Source organism: Bufo gargarizans, chromosome 1 (assembly GCF_014858855.1).
Source record: "Bufo gargarizans isolate SCDJY-AF-19 chromosome 1, ASM1485885v1, whole genome shotgun sequence".
NCBI lineage: Eukaryota > Metazoa > Chordata > Amphibia > Anura > Bufonidae > Bufo > Bufo gargarizans.
This window is the reverse complement of record NC_058080.1, coordinates 45107425-45128194: the sequence shown is the minus strand read 5'-3', so window position 1 is coordinate 45128194 and position 20770 is coordinate 45107425. Positions and strand designations below refer to the sequence as shown.

At 48.0% G+C, this 20770-nt stretch overlaps 2 protein-coding genes across 7 annotated transcripts in view; one reads left to right on the top strand and one right to left on the bottom strand.

Annotated features, from left to right (window-relative positions):
- CTNNA2 (catenin alpha 2) overlaps positions 1-20770 on the top strand; it is a 1975930-nt gene that overhangs the window by 1146836 nt on the left and 808324 nt on the right. The window lies entirely within an intron of this gene.
- LOC122939249 (leucine-rich repeat transmembrane neuronal protein 1-like) lies at positions 3999-5959 on the bottom strand. The gene has a single exon (XM_044295293.1). It carries the CDS (start codon positions 5559-5561, stop codon positions 3999-4001), a length of 1563 nt encoding a protein of 520 aa, XP_044151228.1. The 5' UTR covers positions 5562-5959.

Here is a 20770-nt window from a genome sequence, read left to right as displayed (position 1 = left end):
TGACCAAGAAAAAATACCTATCTACTCATATTATATTAGCTATTATCTATTTATCTAATATCCATGTATTTCACATCTGTCCATCTTGTATTCACCCCTGAATCTCTTTTCTGTTTGCATACAGTAGACACACCAATATATATTCTGTATACGTACACAGCGAAAGACTGCGGACACATCAGGTCCATTGGTTTTACCCTATTCCAACCTCTATATTTATCTGTCTGTTATCTATCTGATCTATCTATCTATCTATTTATCTATCTATCTGATCTATCTATCTATCTATCTATCTATCTATCTATCTATCTCTCTATCTCATATCTATCTATCTATCTATCTATCTATCTATCTATTATCTATCTCCTATCTATCTATCTCCTATCTATCTATCTATCTATCTATCTATCTCCTATCTATCTATCTATCTATCTATCTCTCTATCTCATATCTATCTATCTCCTATCTATCTATCTACTACTATCTATCTATCTATCTATCCATATCTCTCTATCTATCTAATATCTATCTATCTCATATCTATCAATCTATATATCTATCAATGCTTTATTGGCAGGACTATCTATTATCTATTTATCTAATATCCATCTGTTTCATATTTATCTATCTATCTATCTATCTATCTATCTATCTATCTATCTATTATTATCTATCTATCTATCTATCTATCTATCTATCTCATATCTATCTATCTATCTATCTCTTTATCTATCTCTCTATCTATCTATCTCATATCTGTCTATTTATCATAGATGTAATATGGAAGTATCCGTCTGCTAGTTGCCCTCGCACATGTATTATACATTCTCTGTACATAACGGTGCAGCAGACAGATCAGCTCCATCGGGATTATTTCAAAGATAAAACTAAATATTCTACAAGTGAATCGTCTTTTAATGTGAGTGTCGGTCCTAATCATTCTTGTCTCCCGGGTGGTGGGGTCACTGGTGGGGGGTTCCTGAGGCATCACCCTTGTAGGGGCATTTCTTATAACATAGCTGCCACCTTCCCAGAGGGACCATTAATAACTACGCTCCTGTCACAAGACCCCAAACATCTTACACCAAAATCCCCGTGCTGGTGAGGACCCATACTGAGGGAACTGACCCCCACTCACAAGGACACTGGAGGACCTTTCCGTCAGACAGGCTCCTCTCCTGAGTATTGTCCAGGTAGTTCTCCCGTTACTTTGTCTCAGGATCTGTCAGCGGCAACAATGTTACAATTTTACAGAATTTTCTTTTATGTTGTTACTCATTAAGGTAATGGATTGTGCCTGAGTTCAGGGAGGAGGAGAGGAGGAGGGGGGCACAGCCTCATCATCCTGCTGGTGATACGGCGGAGCTCTGTAGATGGCGCTGCGCCCATAGTAATCCTCACATCCTGGGACTGACCGGTCCTGATGAGACTCGCAGTCCCTCAATGGCTTTGAAATACAGTTAATAAATATATTATCTATCTATTTCATATCAATTCTAATTCAAATAATTGGGGGGAGGGAGAGGGGGGTATGGGGTAGTTTAGTGGGATGGGAACACATGGGGATATAAGACTCTGGCATATCAGGCTTTATTCAGTCTATAGCAGGCAGTAATTCTATCTATCTATCTATCTATCTATCTATCTATCTATCTATCCAATATCTATCTATCTTTCTATCTATCTATTTCTAATCTATCTATCTATCTATCTATCTATCTATCTATCTCATATCTATCTATCTATCTATCTATCTATCTATCTATCTATCTATCTCTAATCTCATATCTATCTATCTAGCTATCTATCTAATCTATCTATCTATCTATCTATCTATCTATCTATCTCCACAGATCCTCAGTACCAGGGTCAGCACCTTTGCCATCTTCAGACCACATTAGGGGGTTGATGAGCCTCAGCTTTCATTCTAAGTTGCCTAGACAACAGCTGATTACAGAGGGCCCCTCTGATGGCCCCATCCCCCCCCCCCCCGACCACCTATTAGAACCAGTAACAGTTTTTTCCTGCAGCTCCTCTGTGGGGGGGACGACAGATACATTGCACCCATTACATGTATTGGTTATTGGGGACGACGACATTTCATTAACCCTTTATACCTTAATAGAACCAATGAAAACTGTGTCTTCCAACCCTAAAAAAAACAACCCTCACATTTGCAGCTTCTTCATATAAAAAAAAAAATTTAAACATTTTTATAATCATTAAAAAAAAGTCTCCTTTCTTTTCCTCTATTCGTAGAATTGGTGACTATTCTATTCTGTAGAGACTCTGGGCAAACGCCTGGTGCCTACTGGTAGATGTGAAATCGAGCGGGGGGCGGATTAACCCCTTCGAGTCATGGGTCACCGAAACATACAGAGCCACCGCTGTGCATGTGACACGTTAACCCCTCCCTCCCTGCAACAGATTGCTTTATAAACCGCACCACACCGTCCTCTTAGTGAACGGAATACGTTTTTTTTCCCTGACCGGGGGGGTTATTTCTTCCCATTAATTTGCATGCTGAATACGTCTGGGGAAATCAACCACCGCGGACATTTGTTTTGGTAAATGAAAATAATACTGATAGCATCAAATCCTTTTTATGTTATAGTTGGACTTGATTCAGTTGCCATAGAAACATAGAAATTAAAGGGCGATGTTCATCCTTGCAGCTTTGCATGTATATAATAGGTGTCGGTGCCTGGGAGGGCGGGGGGTGGGGGGGGGTTACATATCAATAGGTAGCCCTTTAAAGTGCATTGGATTTAGCCTTTAACAGTTTTCCATTGCCTCTGTTAACATAAGAAACATGAGCCACTACTACTCCCAGCATTGTAAAGTCTCTAATACAATTAAAAAGTCATAAAAATGCAATGAGAGCTAAATTTACCCTCACAGCCAGCAACATCTGCTCTATATAATAGACCTAATAAATGTTGTCTATACAGCCATTGATGGATCTGATGCAAAGAACACCTTAGCCTTGGCTACAAGATGTTCTCCCTTATTCACCTCACACGCTAAAGGAACCAAGATGTAGAGTCTTACCATTGTCTACAGTAGGTTCACAATTCCAGCCACTGCAAACAAATTTGAGCTTGGACAGTCAAGTCCATTGCACCATCAAAGCCTTAACCCAACACAGTTGACAAACTCGTAGATATCAGAGCTGAATTCGTATTTTTTTTCAGGTCTAAACACTTTCAAGAATAGGCAAAACCCACCACTTTCACGAAAGATGGAACAGCTACCTAGAATTTTTTTGCTGCATACATTTAACCCACACGAAGCACCTCAACAGGTGAACTGGATGCTTCCGAGACCCTGGCTTAGGCATCTGAGGAGGCTTCCAGATCTGCAGTGCTGACATGACCGGCTGCACTGGATGTAATATACAATCGAGCCATTAAGGGCTATCAAGCATCGATCCATCTATGGCTAAATCAAGGCTGTTTAATTTTGCTGGAGCACCAACAACTGCAGATGTAGTGGGAGGGGGTGAGGTCTCTCTCTGCTCTGACATTGATTTAGTAGGACACCACTCTGCAATATTGTAAATGCTATTTTATTTTTTCCATCTTTTTTTTTTAAACATGGTAGTTTACAAAAAAAGAAATCAAGGTGGTACCTCTTTTTACACTCTTCTGAATATAGACAAATCTTCGTACCATCAGAATATTTTTTGTGTTTGTGTGTGTGTGTTTGTTGCTTAACATCTCACTGTCCTGAAAGGTTTTAAGACACAATAAAGCTAAAATGTCAAGTCTTTCCAGTAGATCCCCTCCCGGTGCCAAGTCAGGGAGCTTATCGGACAAAGAAGATCCCTCCAGCTTGTTGTCTATCTGCCATTGTTATTTGGTTGCACAATGTTTCCTTATTATTCCATTGTAAGGTAAGATCACACCTCGCACTCCCGGGCGGGTTGCTGGTGACAGGAACAAGAACCATATTCATTAATGATTACCAAAGCTCCCTCAATGTGGTTGGGTTTGTAATCAAGCATAGTATTCCTGGGCAGACATTGCAGCCATTTGATGCATAGTCTGTTTTTGCTTTTGCTTCCTGCGTTGTGTCACAAAGCACTGCCTCAACTGTCTGAGGCTGGCCGGAAAACACTTCCAAGAAACGTACAACATCAAAACCACAATGAGGAAGGAGAAAATCAACGCCATAGTCCCCGTCACCACCTTAGGAATTTGGACAGTGTTCTCGGGGTGCTCGCTGGGCATGGTGGCCATCAGGTTGTCTGTAGTCTTTTCCCCTTCTGTATCCTGTACATCATAGGTGATGGTGGTGACGGTGGCACTGTTGTAGGCGTTTTTGTCACTGTTGTTGAAAGCTGTATAAATGGCATTAGCACTGGTTGGATCTGATGGGTCCTCACACAGGTGGAAAGCATAGACAGCATCCTGAACATCCTCTCCTTGTGCATACTCCGGGGTGGTACACAGCATGTTGCCATCGTACCTACCCTTGAAGTTGCTCAGCCAGGAGGCCAAGGCACACACATTACGTCCACAGTCCCAGCTGTTCCCAGCCAGGGTGAGGCTGGTAAGAGATTTCCAAGAGTTGAGGATTCTAGGGTCAACGTAGGTGAGGCGGTTGGAGTCTAGGAGTAGGGATTCAAGATGAGGTACACTTTCAAAAACATGAGGTTCGATGTACTCAATCTCGTTGCCAGAGAGATCCATGTTTGTTAGTTTCCACACCCAGTCCAAGGAGTTAACTACTATAGTCACTTTATTCTTCCTCATGAAGAGAGAATGTAAAGAGAGGAGTCTTGGAAAATGAGCTAAATTCACCTTGACCAAGTCATTGTGCTCCAGGTGAAGCTCGGCAAGTTTAAACAAACCTGCGAAAGAGTTACGGGCCAAGCTCTTCAACTGATTGTATCCCAAGTCTAGGAACTCCAGACTGCGACAGTCCTGAAAGATCCTCACTGGCACAAACTTGATGGCATTGTAACGCAGCTGTAGGCTCGACAGTTTGCGTAGACCATGGAAAAGATCCGGTGCCAAGGCTTGTATGTTATTGTAGGATAGGTCCAAACTGCGTAAGTTGGGCAACGGTCGGAACGTGTGGTTGGCCAGATGGGTTATTTTATTGGCGCTGAGTGTGAGTTCTTTGACTCGACGCAGTTTTTGAAAGGCATTGACTTCCACTGTTTCTATGTGATTGTGATCCAGATAGAGCCACGTGAGCTGCATTAACCCCGTGAACTGTCCGTCTTGCAGCTCGCTGATGCTGTTGTACCGCAGAGACAAGCCCATCACGCCCGACAGGTTGCCAGGCAGCTCGGTGACATTCTGGGATTCACAGTACAAAAATCTGCCCTCGCAGCGACACACGCGCGGACAGCCGCTATTCACCAGGGGAAGCATTTTAATAAATATGCCCAGTGCGCACAGTATTAACCCCGGGGGCTTTCTCAACATCCAGTTTAAACAGAGACCAATGAGAAGGAAATCCATTAGCAAATACGTTTCCAAATTTTCTCGAGAATGTCCATTGAAATCGTCGCCAATGTCTACATCATATTGGAATAGAATACATGTCATAGGTCAGCAGCGGAGAGACAGGTAGCAGACGGGAACATGCAGCATTTAAAGTTCATTCGTATAGGTAGGTGAGTCGGGCTTTTTCATGTTAAACGCTGATGGAAAAGGGTGGAGGGGGGGGACACAAAAGATGGAATTGAATTAAAAAAGTGTCTTACCCACCCTTCTTTTCCAGAGAGTGACAAGCTCCATTCAGCCGCTTGCTTTGTGTTTTGGCTAATTAGATGCGGCTCTAAAAGGACCCCTCTGTGCTGGTAATACAGTAGCTTTCAGCTTCTTGGACGCTGGCAGCCTTACAATGCCCCCCTTTGCTTGTTCTCAATGAGCTGAAAGGGAGCGAGGGGTGGGCAGGGGGGGAGCGGGGGGTCCGGTTACCTTTTCTTTTTTTTTTTTTTTTTTTATATTTTCTTGTCGAGCTGACTTGTAGGACCTTCAAGGATCTGGATGGACTCCTTTTCTTTTTTGTCCTGCGGTTAAGATTGTTGTGACATTCTGGAAGGAACTCCAAACTCTTTGCTAATAAGGAAGCCACCACGACATCTGGCGAGCTGCTTAACGTCCATCATCTGAAAACAACCCCACAATATTAAAAAAAATAAAAATAAAGAAATCCTCCAAAAATTCTCCTTTCCAAGTCAATTATTAAGCGTGGTCATCTTCTGCTGGGGTTCTTGCCTTGTTTTTTTTTTTCTTGTTTTTTTTCTTTCGGGAAGGCTGATCCTTAAGAAAGGCAGAGAGCAGAGATTCCTTCCCTTCAGCTGAGGCAGTATGTTACTAGCGCAGGCTGAGGCACACTGAGTGGTGTAAGCTAGTCATGATTGTACGCCTGCACAGAGACGCTCAGACATGGGCAGATTGAAAAGGGGTGGGCATTAAACCAACATTTTACTGAACCAGTAAAGTAATATATGTTCCTTGCTGATGAAATGGAAAATACTTTAAGCTTCTTCCCTCATTGCCTTATAGCAGAGCCTGGCACAGGAGCCGAGACGTCTTCTCCATTTACTTCTCGTGTTTTTGTATCTTTTATTGTCTCATTGTCTGGTGTTGTGTCTGTGCTGTCCTGTGTGATCGTGTATATTATACATGTGTGTGATAGATAGATAGATAGATAGATATGGGATAGATAGATAGATAGATAGATAGATAGACAGATATGGGATAGATAGATAGATAGATAGATAGATAGATAGATAGATAGACAGATATGGGATAGATAGATAGATAGATAGATAGATAGATAGATAGATGGATATGAGATAGATAGATATGAGAGAGATAGATAGATAGATATGAGATAGATAGATAGATAGATAGATAGGAGATAGATAGATAGATAGATAGATTTGAGATAGATAGATAGATAGATAGGAGATAGATAGATAGGAGATAGACAATCTATCTAGATCTGCTTCTGTCCCTGGCTGGAGCATTGGACATCAGAGACTATGTATATACTGTATACGATCAGCATGCAGCACCTGGAGATTATTATACCGTTACTTGGCAGCCCAGCATCCTGCTGTACAGAGGCAGTTTGGTATACACATGCAGCCTGGAGTACAGCACAGAGGCAGCCATATGCAGCAATGCAGCTTGGTGTGTTGATGCAGCCTAGTGTACAGATGCAGCCTGCTTTAAAGAGGTGGCATAGTATATATATATATATATATATATATATGTATATATATATATATATATGTGCAGCCTGGTGTACAGATGCAGCCTGGTGTACAGGTGCAGCCTGGTGTACAGATGCAGCCTGGTGTACTGGTGCAGCCTGGTGTACAGATGCAGCCTGGTGTACAGATGCAGCCTGGTGTACAGATGCAGCCTGGTGTACAGATGCAGCCTGGTGTACAGATGCAGACTGGTGTACGGATGCAGCCTGGTGTACAGATGCAGACTGGTGTACGGATGCAGCCTGGTGTACAGATGCAGCCTGGTGTACTGGTGCAGCCTGGTGTACTGGTGCAGCCTGGTGTACAGATGGAGCCTAGTGTACAGATGCAGCCTGGTGTACTGCTGCAGCCTGATGTACAGATGCAGCCTGGTGTAGAGATGTAGTTTGGTGTACTGGTGCAGACTGGTGTATAGATGCAGCCTGGTGTACAGATGCAGCCTGGTGTACTGGTGCAGCCTGGTGTACTGGTGCAGCCTGGTGTACAGATGGAGCCTAGTGTACAGATGCAGCCTGGTGTACTGCTGCAGCCTGATGTACAGATGCAGCCTGGTGTAGAGATGTAGTTTGGTGTACTGGTGCAGCCTGGTGTACAGATGCAGCCTGGTGTACAGATGCAGCCTGGTGTACAGATGCAGCCTGGTGTACAGATGCAGCCTGGTGTACGGATGCAGCCTGGTGCACAGATGCAGCCTGGTGTACTGGTGCAGCCTGGTGTACTGGTGCAGCCTGGTGTACAGATGCAGCCTGGTGTACTGCTGCAGCCTGATGTACAGATGGAGCCTGGTGTAGAGATGTAGTTTAGTGTAGAGATGTAGTTTGGTGTACTGGTGCAGCCTGTTGTACAGATTCAGCCTGGTGTACAGATGCAGCCTGGTGTATTTATGCAGCCTGGTGTATAGATGCAGCCTGGTGTACAGATGCAGCCTGGTGTACAGATGCAGCCTGGTGTACTGGTGCAGCCTGGTGTACTGCTGCAGCCTGGTGTATTTATGCAGCCTGGTGTACAGATGCAGCCTGGTGTATTTATGCAGCCTGGTGTACAGGTGCAGCCTGGTGTACAGGTGCAGCCTGGTGTAAAGATGCAGCCTGGTGTACAGATGCAGCCTGGTGTACAGATGCAGCCTGGTGTATTTATGCAGCCTGGTGTACTGGTGCAGCCTGGTGTACTGCTGCAGCCTGGTGTATTTATGCAGCCTGGTGTACAGATGCAGCCTGGTGTACAGATGCAGCCTGGTGTAACAGATGCAGCCTGGTGTACAGATGTAGGCTGGTGTACTGGTGCAGCCTGGTGTACTGCTGCAGCCTGGTGTATTTATGCAGCCTGGTGTACAGATGCAGCCTGGTGTACAGATGCAGCCTGGTGTATAGATGCAGCCTGGTGTACAGATGCAGCCTGGTGTACAGATGCAGCCTGGTGTACTGGTGCAGCCTGGTGTACTGCTGCAGCCTGGTGTATTTATGCAGCCTGGTGTACAGATGCAGCCTGGTGTACAGGTGCAGCCTGGTGTACAGATGCAGCCTGGTGTACTGGTGCAGCCTGGTGTATTTATGCAGCCTGGTGTACAGATGCAGCCTGGTGTACTGGTGCAGCCTGGTGGACTGGTGCAGCCTGGTGTACTGCTGCAGCCTGGTGTACAGATGCAGCCTGGTGTACAGATGCAGCCTGGTGTACAGATGCAGCCTGGTGTATAGATGCAGCCTGGTGTACAGATGCAGCCTGGTGTACAGATGCAGCCTGGTGTACTGGTGCAGCCTGGTGTACAGATGCAGCCTGGTGTATTTATGCAGCCTGGTGTACAGATGCAGCCTGGTGTGCTGGTGCAGCCTGGTGTACTGCTGCAGCCTGGTGTACAGATGCAGCCTGGTGTACAGGTGCAGCCTGGTGTACAGATGCAGCCTGGTGTATAGATGCAGCCTGGTGTACAGATGCAGCCTGGTGTACAGATGCAGCCTGGTGTACTGGTGCAGCCTGGTGTACAGATGCAGCCTGGTGTATTTATGCAGCCTGGTGTACAGATGCAGCCTGGTGTGCTGGTGCAGCCTGGTGTACAGATGCAGCCTGGTGTATAGATGCAGCCTGGTGTACAGATGCAGCCTGGTGTACTGGTGCAGCCTGGTGTACAGATGCAGCCTGGTGTACTGGTACAGCCTGGTGTACTGCTGTAGCCTGGTGTACAGATGCAGCCTGGTGTACAGATGCAGCCTGGTGTACTGGTGCAGCCTGGTGTACAGATGTAGCCTGGTGTACTGGTGCAGCCTGGTGTACAGATGCAGCCTGGTGTACAGATGCAGCCTGGTGTACAGATACAGCCTGGTGTACGGATGCAGCCTGGTGTACGGATGCAGCCTGGTGTACAGATGCAGCCTGGTGTACTGGTGCAGCCTGGTGTACAGATGCAGCCTGGTGTACTGGTGCAGCCTGGTGTACAGGTGCAGCCTGGTGTACAGATGCAGCCTGGTGTACTGGTGCAGCCTGGTGTACAGATGCAGCCTGGTGTACTGGTGCAGCCTGGTGTACAGATGGAGCCTGGTGTATTTATGCAGCCTGGTGTACAGATGCAGCCTGGTGTACAGATGCAGCCTGGTGTACAGATGCAGCCTGGTGTACGGATGCAGCCTGGTGTACAGATGCAGCCTGGTGTACAGATGCAGCCTGGTGTACTGGTGCAGCCTGGTGTACAGATGGAGCCTGGTGTATTTATGCAGCCTGGTGTACAGATGCAGCCTGGTGTACAGATGCAGCCTGGTGTACAGATGCAGCCTGGTGTACGGATGCAGCCTGGTGTACAGATGCAGCCTGGTGTACAGATGCAGCCTGGTGTACTGGTGCAGCCTGGTGTACAGATGCAGCCTGGTGTATTTATGCAGCCTGGTGTACAGATGCAGCCTGGTGTGCTGGTGCAGCCTGGTGTACAGATGCAGCCTGGTGTACTGGTACAGCCTGGTGTACTGGTGCAGCCTGGTGTACAGATGCAGCCTGGTGTACTGGTGCAGCCTGGTGTACAGATGGAGCCTGGTGTATTTATGCAGCCTGGTGTACAGATGCAGCCTGGTGTACAGATGCAGCCTGGTGTACGGATGCAGCCTGGTGTACAGATGCAGCCTGGTGTACGGATGCAGCCTGGTGTACAGATGCAGCCTGGTGTACAGATGCAGCCTGGTGTACTGGTGCAGCCTGGTGTACAGATGCAGCCTGGTGTATTTATGCAGCCTGGTGTACAGATGCAGCCTGGTGTGCTGGTGCAGCCTGGTGTACAGATACAGCCTGGTGTACTGGTGCAGCCTGGTGTACTGCTGCAGCCTGGTGTACAGATGCAGCCTGGTGTACAGATGCAGCCTGGTGTACTGGTGCAGCCTGGTGTACAGATGCAGCCTGGTGTACTGGTGCAGCCTGGTGTATTTATGCAGCCTGGTGTACAGATGCAGCCTGGTGTACAGATGCAGCCTGGTGTACAGATGCAGCCTGGTGTACGGATGCAGCCTGGTGTACAGATGCAGCCTGGTGTACTGGTGCAGCCTGGTGTACAGATGCAGCCTGGTGTACAGATGCAGCCTGGTGTACAGATACAGCCTGGTGTACGGATGCAGCCTGGTGTACGGATGCAGCCTGGTGTACAGATGCAGCCTGGTGTACTGGTGCAGCCTGGTGTACAGATGCAGCCTGGTGTACTGGTGCAGCCTGGTGTACAGGTGCAGCCTGGTGTACAGATGCAGCCTGGTGTACTGGTGCACAGATGCAGCCTGGTGTACTGGTGCAGCCTGGTGTACAGATGGAGCCTGGTGTACAGATGCAGCCTGGTGTACAGATGCAGCCTGGTGTACTGGTGCAGCCTGGTGGACTGGTGCAGCCTGGTGTACAGATGCAGCCTGGTGTACTGGCGCAGTTTGGTGTATATATGCAGCCTGGTGTACAGTTGCAGCCTGGTGTATATATGCAGCCTGGTGTACAGAAGCAGCCTGGTGTACAGATGCAGCCTGGTGTACAGATGCAGCCTGGTGTACTGGTGCAGCCTGGTGTACTGGTGCAGCCTGGTGTACTGCTGCAGCCTGGTGTATTTATGCAGCCTGGTGTACAGATGCAGCCTGGTGTGCTGGTGCAGCCTGGTGTACAGATGCAGCCTGGTGTATAGATGCAGCCTGGTGTACAGATGCAGCCTGGTGTACTGGTGCAGCCTGGTGTACAGATGCAGCCTGGTGTACTGGTGCAGCCTGGTGTACTGCTGCAGCCTGGTGTACAGATGCAGCCTGGTGTACAGATGCAGCCTGGTGTACTGGTGCAGCCTGGTGTACAGATGCAGCTTGGTGTACTGGTGCAGCCTGGTGTATTTATGCAGCCTGGTGTACAGATGCAGCCTGGTGTACAGATGCAGCCTGGTGTACTGGTGCAGCCTGGTGTACAGATGCAGCCTGGTGTACTGGTGCAGCCTGGTGTATTTATGCAGCCTGGTGTACAGATGCAGCCTGGTGTACTGGTGCAGCCTGGTGGACTGGTGCAGCCTGGTGTACAGATGCAGCCTGGTGTATTTATGCAGCCTGGTGTACAGGTGCAGCCTGGTGTACAGATGCAGCCTGGTGTATAGATGCAGCCTGGTGTACAGATGCAGCCTGGTGTACAGATGCAGCCTGGTGTACTGGTGCAGCCTGGTGTACAGATGCAGCCTGGTGTATTTATGCAGCCTGGTGTACAGATGCAGCCTGGTGTGCTGGTGCAGCCTGGTGTACAGATGCAGCCTGGTGTATAGATGCAGCCTGGTGTACAGATGCAGCCTGGTGTACTGGTGCAGCCTGGTGTACAGATGCAGCCTGGTGTACAGATGCAGCCTGGTGTACAGATACAGCCTGGTGTATAGATGCAGCCTGGTGTACAGATGCAGCCTGGTGTACTGCTGCAGCCTGGTGTACAGATGCAGCCTGGTGTACAGATGCAGCCTGGTGTACTGGTGCAGCCTGGTGTACAGATGCAGCCTGGTGTACTGGTGCAGCCTGGTGTATTTATGCAGCCTAGTGTACAGATGCAGCCTGGTGTACAGATGCAGCCTGGTGTACGGATGCAGCCTGGTGTACGGATGCAGCCTGGTGTACAGATGCAGCCTGGTGTACTGGTGCAGCCTGGTGTACAGATGCAGCCTGGTGTACAGATGCAGCCTGGTGTACAGATACAGCCTGGTGTACGGATGCAGCCTGGTGTACGGATGCAGCCTGGTGTACAGATGCAGCCTGGTGTACTGGTGCAGCCTGGTGTACAGATGCAGCCTGGTGTACAGATGCAGCCTGGTGTACTGGTGCAGCCTGGTGTACAGGTGCAGCCTGGTGTACAGATGCAGCCTGGTGTACTGGTGCAGCCTGGTGTACAGATGCAGCCTGGTGTACTGGTGCAGCCTGGTGTACAGATGCAGCCTGGTGTACTGGTGCAGCCTGGTGTACAGATGGAGCCTGGTGTACAGATGCAGCCTGGTGTACAGATGCAGCCTGGTGTACTGGTGCAGCCTGGTGGACTGGTGCAGCCTGGTGTACAGATGCAGCCTGGTGTACTGGCGCAGTTTGGTGTATATATGCAGCCTGGTGTACAGTTGCAGCCTGGTGTATATATGCAGCCTGGTGTACAGAAGCAGCCTGGTGTACAGATGCAGCCTGGTGTACAGATGCAGCCTGGTGTACTGGTGCAGCCTGGTGTATTTATGCAGCCTGGTGTACAGATGCAGCCTGGTGTACAGATGCAGCCCGGTGTACAGATGCAGCCTGGTGTACAGATGCAGCCTGGTGTACAGTTGCAGCCTGGTGTATATATGCTGCCTGGTGTACTGGTGCAGCCTGGTGTACAGATGCAGCCTGGTGTACGGATGCAGCCTGGTGTACAGATGTAGGCTGGTGTACTGGTGCAGCCTGGTGTACAGATGCAGCCTGGTGTACAGATGTAGGCTGGTGTACTGGTGCAGCCCGGTGTACTGGTGCAGCCTGGTGTACAGATGCAGCCTGGTGTACAGATGCAGCCTGGTGTACAGATGTAGGCTGGTGTACTGGTGCAGCCTGGTGTAGAGATGTAGTTTGGTGTACAGACACAGCCTGATGTACAGGGACAACCTGGTGTGCACTTGCAGCCTAGTTTAAAGATGTAGCCTGGTGTACAGAGGCAGCTTTGTGAATAGATGCATCTGGATGTACAGTGTCCGCCTAGTTTACAGGGGCAGTCTGGTGTACAGATATGGCCTGGTGTACAGAGACAGTCTGGCCTACAGAGGCAGTCTGGTGTACAGGGGCAGCCTAGTGTATTGAGACAGCCTGGTGTACAGGGGGAGGCAGTCTTGTGTACAGATTTAATGTGATCTGGTGTACAGAGGCAGTCTGGTGTACACACAGTCTTTTTTACAAATATAGCTTTGTGTACAGAGACAGACTAGTATACGGAGACATCCTGGTGTACAGATGCAGTTAGTTATACACAAGACAGTCTGGAGTACAGAGACAGTCTTGTGTATAGTTTGGGGTATAGATGCAGTCTGGTGTACAGGGTCAGTCTGGTGTACAGGGTCAGTCTGGTGTACAGGGTCAGTCTGGTATACAGGGTCAGTCTGGTGTACAGAGTCAGTCTTATGTACAGGGTCAGTCTGGTGTACCGCGTCAGTCTGATGTACATGGTCAGTCTGGTGTACAGGGTCAGTCTGGTGCACAGGGTCAGTCTGGTGTACAGGGTCAGTCTGGTCTACAGGGTCAGTCTGGTGTACAGGGTCAGTCTGGTCTACAGGGTCAGTCTGGTGTACAGGGTCAGTCTGGTCTACAGGGTCAGTCTGGTGTACAGGGTCAGTCTGATGTACAGGGTAAGTCTGGTGTACAGGGTCAGTCTGGTGTACAGGGTCAGTCTGGTGTACAGGGTCAGTCTTATGTACAGGGTCAGTCTGGTGTACAGGGTCAGTCTGGTGCACAGGGTCAGTCTGGTGTACCGCGTCAGTCTGATGTACTTTGTCAGTCTGGTGTACAGGGTCAGTCTGGTGTACAGGGTCAGTCTGGTGTATAGGGTCAGTCTAGTATACAGGGTCAGTCTGGTGCACAGGGTCAGTCTGGTGTACAGGGTCAGTCTGGTGTACAGGGTCATTCTGGTGTACAGGGTCAGTCTGATGTACAGGGTCAGTCTGGTGTACAGGGTCAGTCTGGTGCACAGGGTCAGTCTGGTGTAAAGGGTCAGTCTGGTGTACAGGGTCAGTCTGGTGTACAGGGTCATTCTGGTGTACAGGGTCAGTCTGATGTACAGGGTCAGTCTGGTGTACAGGGTCAGTCTGGTGTAAAGGGTCAGTCTGGTGTACAGGGTCAGTCTGGTGTACAGGGTCAGTCTGGTGTACAGGGTCAGTCTGGTGCACAGGGTAAGTCTGGTGTACAGGGTCAGTCTGGTGTACAGGGTCAGTCTGGTGTACAGGGTCAGTCTAGTATACAGGGTCAGTCTAGTATACAGGGTCAGTCTGGTGCACAGGGTCAGTCTGGTGCACAGGGTCAGTCTGGTGCACAGGGTCAGTCTGGTGCACAGGGTCAGTCGGGTGTACAGGGTCAGTCTAGTATACAGGGTCAGTCTGGTGCACAGGGTCAGTCTGGTGTACAGGGTTAAAAGAAGAAAAGGTTCTAGCACTACAATACAGTTGTGTTGAGTCTTTCTCTTTCTTGTAACGACTAAGGACAGTTGTCCAAAATGTGTCAACTACCTCATGGTGTAAGGATCTGTTCACGGATCATGGTTTATTGTCACGTGAAATAAAGAGAAAGACTCAACACAACTGTATTGTTGTGCTGGAACGTTTTCTCCTTTTGAATGCTTTAAGGACCTACCTTTTAGTTTAGGGCATGCGGAACAAACCAGGTGAGATGGAATCATACGTTTATGGTGTACAGGGTCAGTCTTGTGTACAGAGGCAGTGTGGTGTACAGAGGCAGTATGGTGTACAGAGGCAGTGTCGTGTACAGAGGCACTGTGGTGTACAGAGGCAGTCTGATGTACAGAGGCAGTATGGTGTACAGAGGCAGTGTAATGTACAGAGGCAGTATGGTGTACAGAGGCAGTGTGGTGTACAGAGGCAGTGTGATGTACAGAGGCAGTGTCATGTACAGAGGCAGTGTCATGTACAGAGGCAATCTGGTGTACAGAGGCAGTCTGGTGTACAGAGGCAGTGTGGTGTACAGAGGCAGTGTCGTGTACAGAGGCAGTGTGGTGTACAGAGGCAGTGTGATGTACAGAGGCAGTCTTATGTAGAGATGCAGTAAGATGTACAGAGGCAGCATGGTGTACAGAGGCAGTATGATGTACAGAGGCAGTATGATGTACAGAGGCAGTATGATGTACAGAGGCAGTGTGATGTGCAGAGGCAGTGTGATGTACAGAGGCAGTATGGTGTACAGAGGCAGCGTGATGTAAAGAGGCAGTGTGATGTACAGAGGCAGTATGGTGTACAGAGGCAGTATGGTGTACAGAGGCAGTATAGTGTACAGAGGCAGTGTGGTGTACAGAGGCAGTGTGATGTACAGAGGCAGTGTGATGTACAGAGGCAGTATAGTGTACAGAGGCAGTGTGATGTACAGAGGCAGTATGGTGTACAGAGGCAGTATAGTGTACAGAGGCAGTATGGTGTACAGAGGCAGCATAGTGTACAGAGGCAGTATGATGTACAGAGGCAGTATGGTGTACAGGGGCATTATGGTGTACCAAGGCAGTATAGTGTACAGAGGCAGTGTGATTTACAGAGGCAGTATGGTGTACAGAGGCAGCATGGTGTACAGAGGCAGTATGATGTAAAGAGGCAGTGTGATGTACAGAGGCAGTATGGTGTACAGAGGCAGTATGGTGTACAGAGGCAGTATAGTGTACAGAGGCAGTGTGATGTACAGAGGCAGTGTGATGTACAGAGGCAGTATGGTGTACAGAGGCAGTGTGGTGTACAGAGGCAGTATGGTGTACAGAGGCAGTGTGGTGTACAGAGGCAGTGTGATGTACAGAGGCAGTGTGATGTACAGAGGCAGTATGGTGTACAGAGGCAGTGTGGTGTACAGAGGCAGTATGGTGTACAGAGGCAGTATAGTGTACAGAGGCAGTGTGGTGTACAGAGGCAGTGTGATGTACAGAGGCAGTGTGATGTACAGAGGCAGTATGGTGTACAGAGGCAGTGTGGTGTACAGAGGCAGTGTGGTGTACAGAGGCAGTGTGATGTACAGAGGCAGTGTCATGTACAGAGGCAGTGTCATGTACAGAGGCAATCTGGTGTACAGAGGCAGTCTGGTGTACAGAGGCAGTGTGGTGTACAGAGGCAGTGTCGTGTACAGAGGCAGTGTGGTGTACAGAGGCAGTGTGATGTACAGAGGCAGTCTTATGTAGAGATGCAGTATGATGTACAGAGGCAGCATGGTGTACAGAGGCAGTATGATGTACAGAGGCAGTATGATGTACAGAGGCAGTGTGATGTGCAGAGGCAGTGTGATGTACAGAGGCAGTATGGTGTACAGAGGCAGCATGGTGTACAGAGGCAGCGTGATGTAAAGAGGCAGTGTGATGTACAGAGGCAGTATGGTGTACAGAGGCAGTATGGTGTACAGAGGCAGTATAGTGTACAGAGGCAGTGTGGTGTACAGAGGCAGTGTGATGTACAGAGGCAGTGTGATGTACAGAGGCAGTATAGTGTACAGAGGCAGTGTGATGTACAGAGGCAGTATGGTGTACAGAGGCAGTATAGTGTACAGAGGCAGTATGGTGTACAGAGGCAGCATAGTGTACAGAGGCAGTATGATGTACAGAGGCAGTATGGTGTACAGAGGCAGCATAGTGTACAGAGGCAGTATGATGTACAGAGGCAGTATGGTGTACAGGGGCATTATGGTGTACCGAGGCAGTATAGTGTACAGAGGCAGTGTGATTTACAGAGGCAGTATGGTGTACAGAGGCAGCATGGTGTACAGAGGCAGTATGATGTAAAGAGGCAGTGTGATGTACAGAGGCAGTATGGTGTACAGAGGCAGTATGGTGTACAGAGGCAGTATAGTGTACAGAGGCAGTGTGATGTACAGAGGCAGTGTGATGTACAGAGGCAGTATGGTGTACAGAGGCAATGTGGTGTACAGAGGCAGTATGGTGTACAGAGGCAGTGTGGTGTACAGAGGCAGTGTGATGTACAGAGGCAGTGTGATGTACAGAGGCAGTATGGTGTACAGAGGCAGTGTGGTGTACAGAGGCAGTATGGTGTACAGAGGCAGTATGGTGTACAGAGGCAGTATGGTGTACAGAGGCAGTATAGTGTACAGAGGCAGTGTGATGTACAGAGGCAGTATGGTGTACAGAGGCAGTGTGGTGTACAGAGGCAGTGTGGTGCACAGAGGCAGTGTGGTGTACAGAGGCAGTATGGTGTACAGAGGCAGTGTGATGTACAGAGGCAGTGTGATGTACAGACGCAGTATGGTGTACACAGTGAGCCTCGCCTGTACTTTCTAGCTGTTTTGTGCATTGGACTGATTTAGCACATGCAGCCATTAACCTGATGTCCATGTAATTATAAGATGGGCGGCAGGAGGGGTGGGGGGCTGTGAGTTATGGGGTGGGGGGCTGTGAGTTATGGGGTGGGGGGCTGTGAGTTATGGGGTGGGGGGCTGTGAGTTACGGCCCTGTGTAAATCTCAGTCACTTTGGAGCCGGTGTCCCGCTCTATTGACGGCCAGAGCTTTTCAATTACAGAATATCTGGTCAGATTGCTGAGACAGTCACCTCTCCGCTAATTTGTCGCAGTGAGCGGATGGAGCGCCTCTCTCCTGCGCCTCCCCCCGTGCTGTCTCCTGGACACACTGCAGTCCTGTGTGTGACACTGGAGCAGCCCCTGTAATTCCTGTCCTCTTTGCCCTGGGGGGCTTGTGTGACTGCATGGTGTGATGTGCTGCCCCACGGGGGGGTCAGTAAGCAGAAATACAAGGACCCCTGGCACAGAGGACTCAATGCGAGGCTAGAGAGGGTCACAGCAGCCCTGCACTGCTCACTGCAAGATTGTGCTGGGTACTGCTGGGAGTAATTCCTAGAATATGATAGCCGTGTGTATGTATGTTTTATGTGTGTGTATGTATTATGTGTATGTATTATGTGTGTGTATGTATTATGTGTATGTATGTATTATGTGTGTATGTATTATGTGTGTATGTATTATGTGTATGTATGTATTATGTGTATGTATGTATTATGTGTATGTATGTATTATGTGTATGTATTATGTATGTGTATTATGTGTGTGTATGTATTATGTGTGTGTATGTATTATGTGTGTGTATTATGTGTTTGTATGTGTTATGTGTATGTATGTGTTATGTGTGTGTATTGTGTGTGTATGTATTATGTGTGTATGTATTATGTGTATGTATGTATTATGTGTGTGTATGTATTATGTGTGTGTATTATGTGTGTGTATGTATTATGTGTGTATGTATTATGTGTATGTATGTATTATGTGTGTGTATTATGTGTGTGTATGTATTATGTGTGTGTATTATGTGTGTGTGTGTGTATTATGTGTATGCATGTATTATGTGTGTGTATGTGTTATGTGTATGTATGTATTATGTGTGTGTATGTGTTATGTGTATGTATGTATGTATTATGTGTGTGTATTATGTGTGTGTATATCTATTATGTGTTTATGTATCTATTACATGTGTATGGTGCAATATATATGAATGTATCTGTTGTGTGTTGGTATCTATTTTGAGTATATAGATCTATGTATTGTGTGTATTTATGTGTATGTATTTATTATGTGTATGTTGATTATGTGTTTGTATCTATTTTGTGTACATGGTTCTCTGTATATGTATCTTTTATGTGTGTATATGTGTCTACAAACCCAATTCCACAAAAATTGGGATACTGTGTAAAGTGTAAATAAATGTAACTAACAGAAAGCAATTATTTGTAAATCTCATAGACCCATATTTTATTCACAACAGATCAGAGAACACAGATGTTGGAGGTGAGAATTCTTTTAATTAAGGGCCCTTTCACATCTGCGTTCTTTTCTTCCGGCATAGAGTTCCGTCGTCGGGGCTCTATGCCGGAAGAATCCTGATCAGTTTTATCCTAATGCATTCTGAATGGAGAGAAATCCGTTCAGGATGCATCAGGATGTCTTCAGTTCAGGACCGGAACGTTTTTTGGCCGGAGAAAATACCGCAGCATGCTGCGCTTTTTGCTCCGGCCAAAAATCCTGAACACTTGCCGCAAGGCCGGATCCGGAATTAATGCCCATTGAAAGGCATTGATCCGGATCCGGCCTTAAGCTAAACGTCGTTTCGGCGCATTGCCGGATCCGACGTTTAGCTTTTTCTGAATGGTTACCATGGCTGCCGGGACGCTAATAAGTCCTGGCAGCCATGGTAAAGTGTAGTGGGGAGCGGGGAGCAGCATACTTACCATCCGTGCGGCTCCCGGGGCGCTCCAGAGTGACGTCAGGGCGCCCCACGCGCATGGATCACGTGATCGCATGGCACGTCATCCATGCGCATGGGGCGCTCTGACGTCACTCTGGAGCGCCCCGGGAGCCGCGCGGACTGTAAGTATGCTGCTCCCCGCTCCCCACTACTACTATGGCAACCAGGACTTTAATAGCGTCCTGGCTGCCATAGTAACACTGAAAGCATTTTGAAGACGGATCCGTCTTCAAATGCTTTCAGTTCACTTGCGTTTTTCCGGATCCGGCGTGTAATTCCGAGTGGAGTACACGCCGGATCCGGACAACGCAAGTGTGAAAGAGGCCTAACCCATTTAGAACTTGATGGCAGCAACACATCTCAAAAAAGTCAGGACCATGTCTACCATTGTGCAGCGTCCCCTCTTCTTTTACCCACTACCATCAGAGATGCAGGCTCCTCTAATGGTTAGATATCTAGAAAAGTCACAACCTAGCAGAATAAATAGGAACACATTGCTCATGAACAAACTAAGGTCTGGTGATTAAATAAAAAAATAAAAATTGCCCCCCAGCTCACAAAGCAATAAGGAAGGAAGCGGAGAACAAGAACTGAGACCTCTGTCCCAGATTACATTGATGATCTGAACCAGCATCAGAGTGAGACCTTTATTGTTTTATGTTATACCAAACTCCGAATCCCCTGCTCACAATTACATTTCTGGATGCCAGAAGCAACCACCAGAGGGAGCTCAGGAGCTTGTAATTGCTGGGATTACAAATTCATGGCCAGGAACTTAAATCCCAGTAAAGCCCTGTCCAACTGATGCATTCCTTCCTATAATGTAGGATTCACCTAGAGTTTGGGTTACAAATGCAGTGTCCTACATGGCATGATCTCAGCCCAGCAGTGCCTACCATAGAGTGCATCTGTCTATCAATACCAGATTGGGGAAGGGGGGGGGTCCAACCTTTGGTAGTGGCTGTCTGGTATTACAACTCATAGCAACTCCCATGCAAGTCAATGGGACGGAGTTTTAATACCAGTTAGATCCACTACCACAAATACAAAGCCTTGACTGGAAGACAATGAAGGGGCCACAGTACTCTATCTTTTCA

Bases quoted from the DNA above. Each gene is read 5' to 3' on its own strand.
- LOC122939249 (XM_044295293.1), bottom strand. From the start codon at position 5,561: ATGACATGTATTCTATTCCAATATGATGTAGACATTGGCGACGATTTC.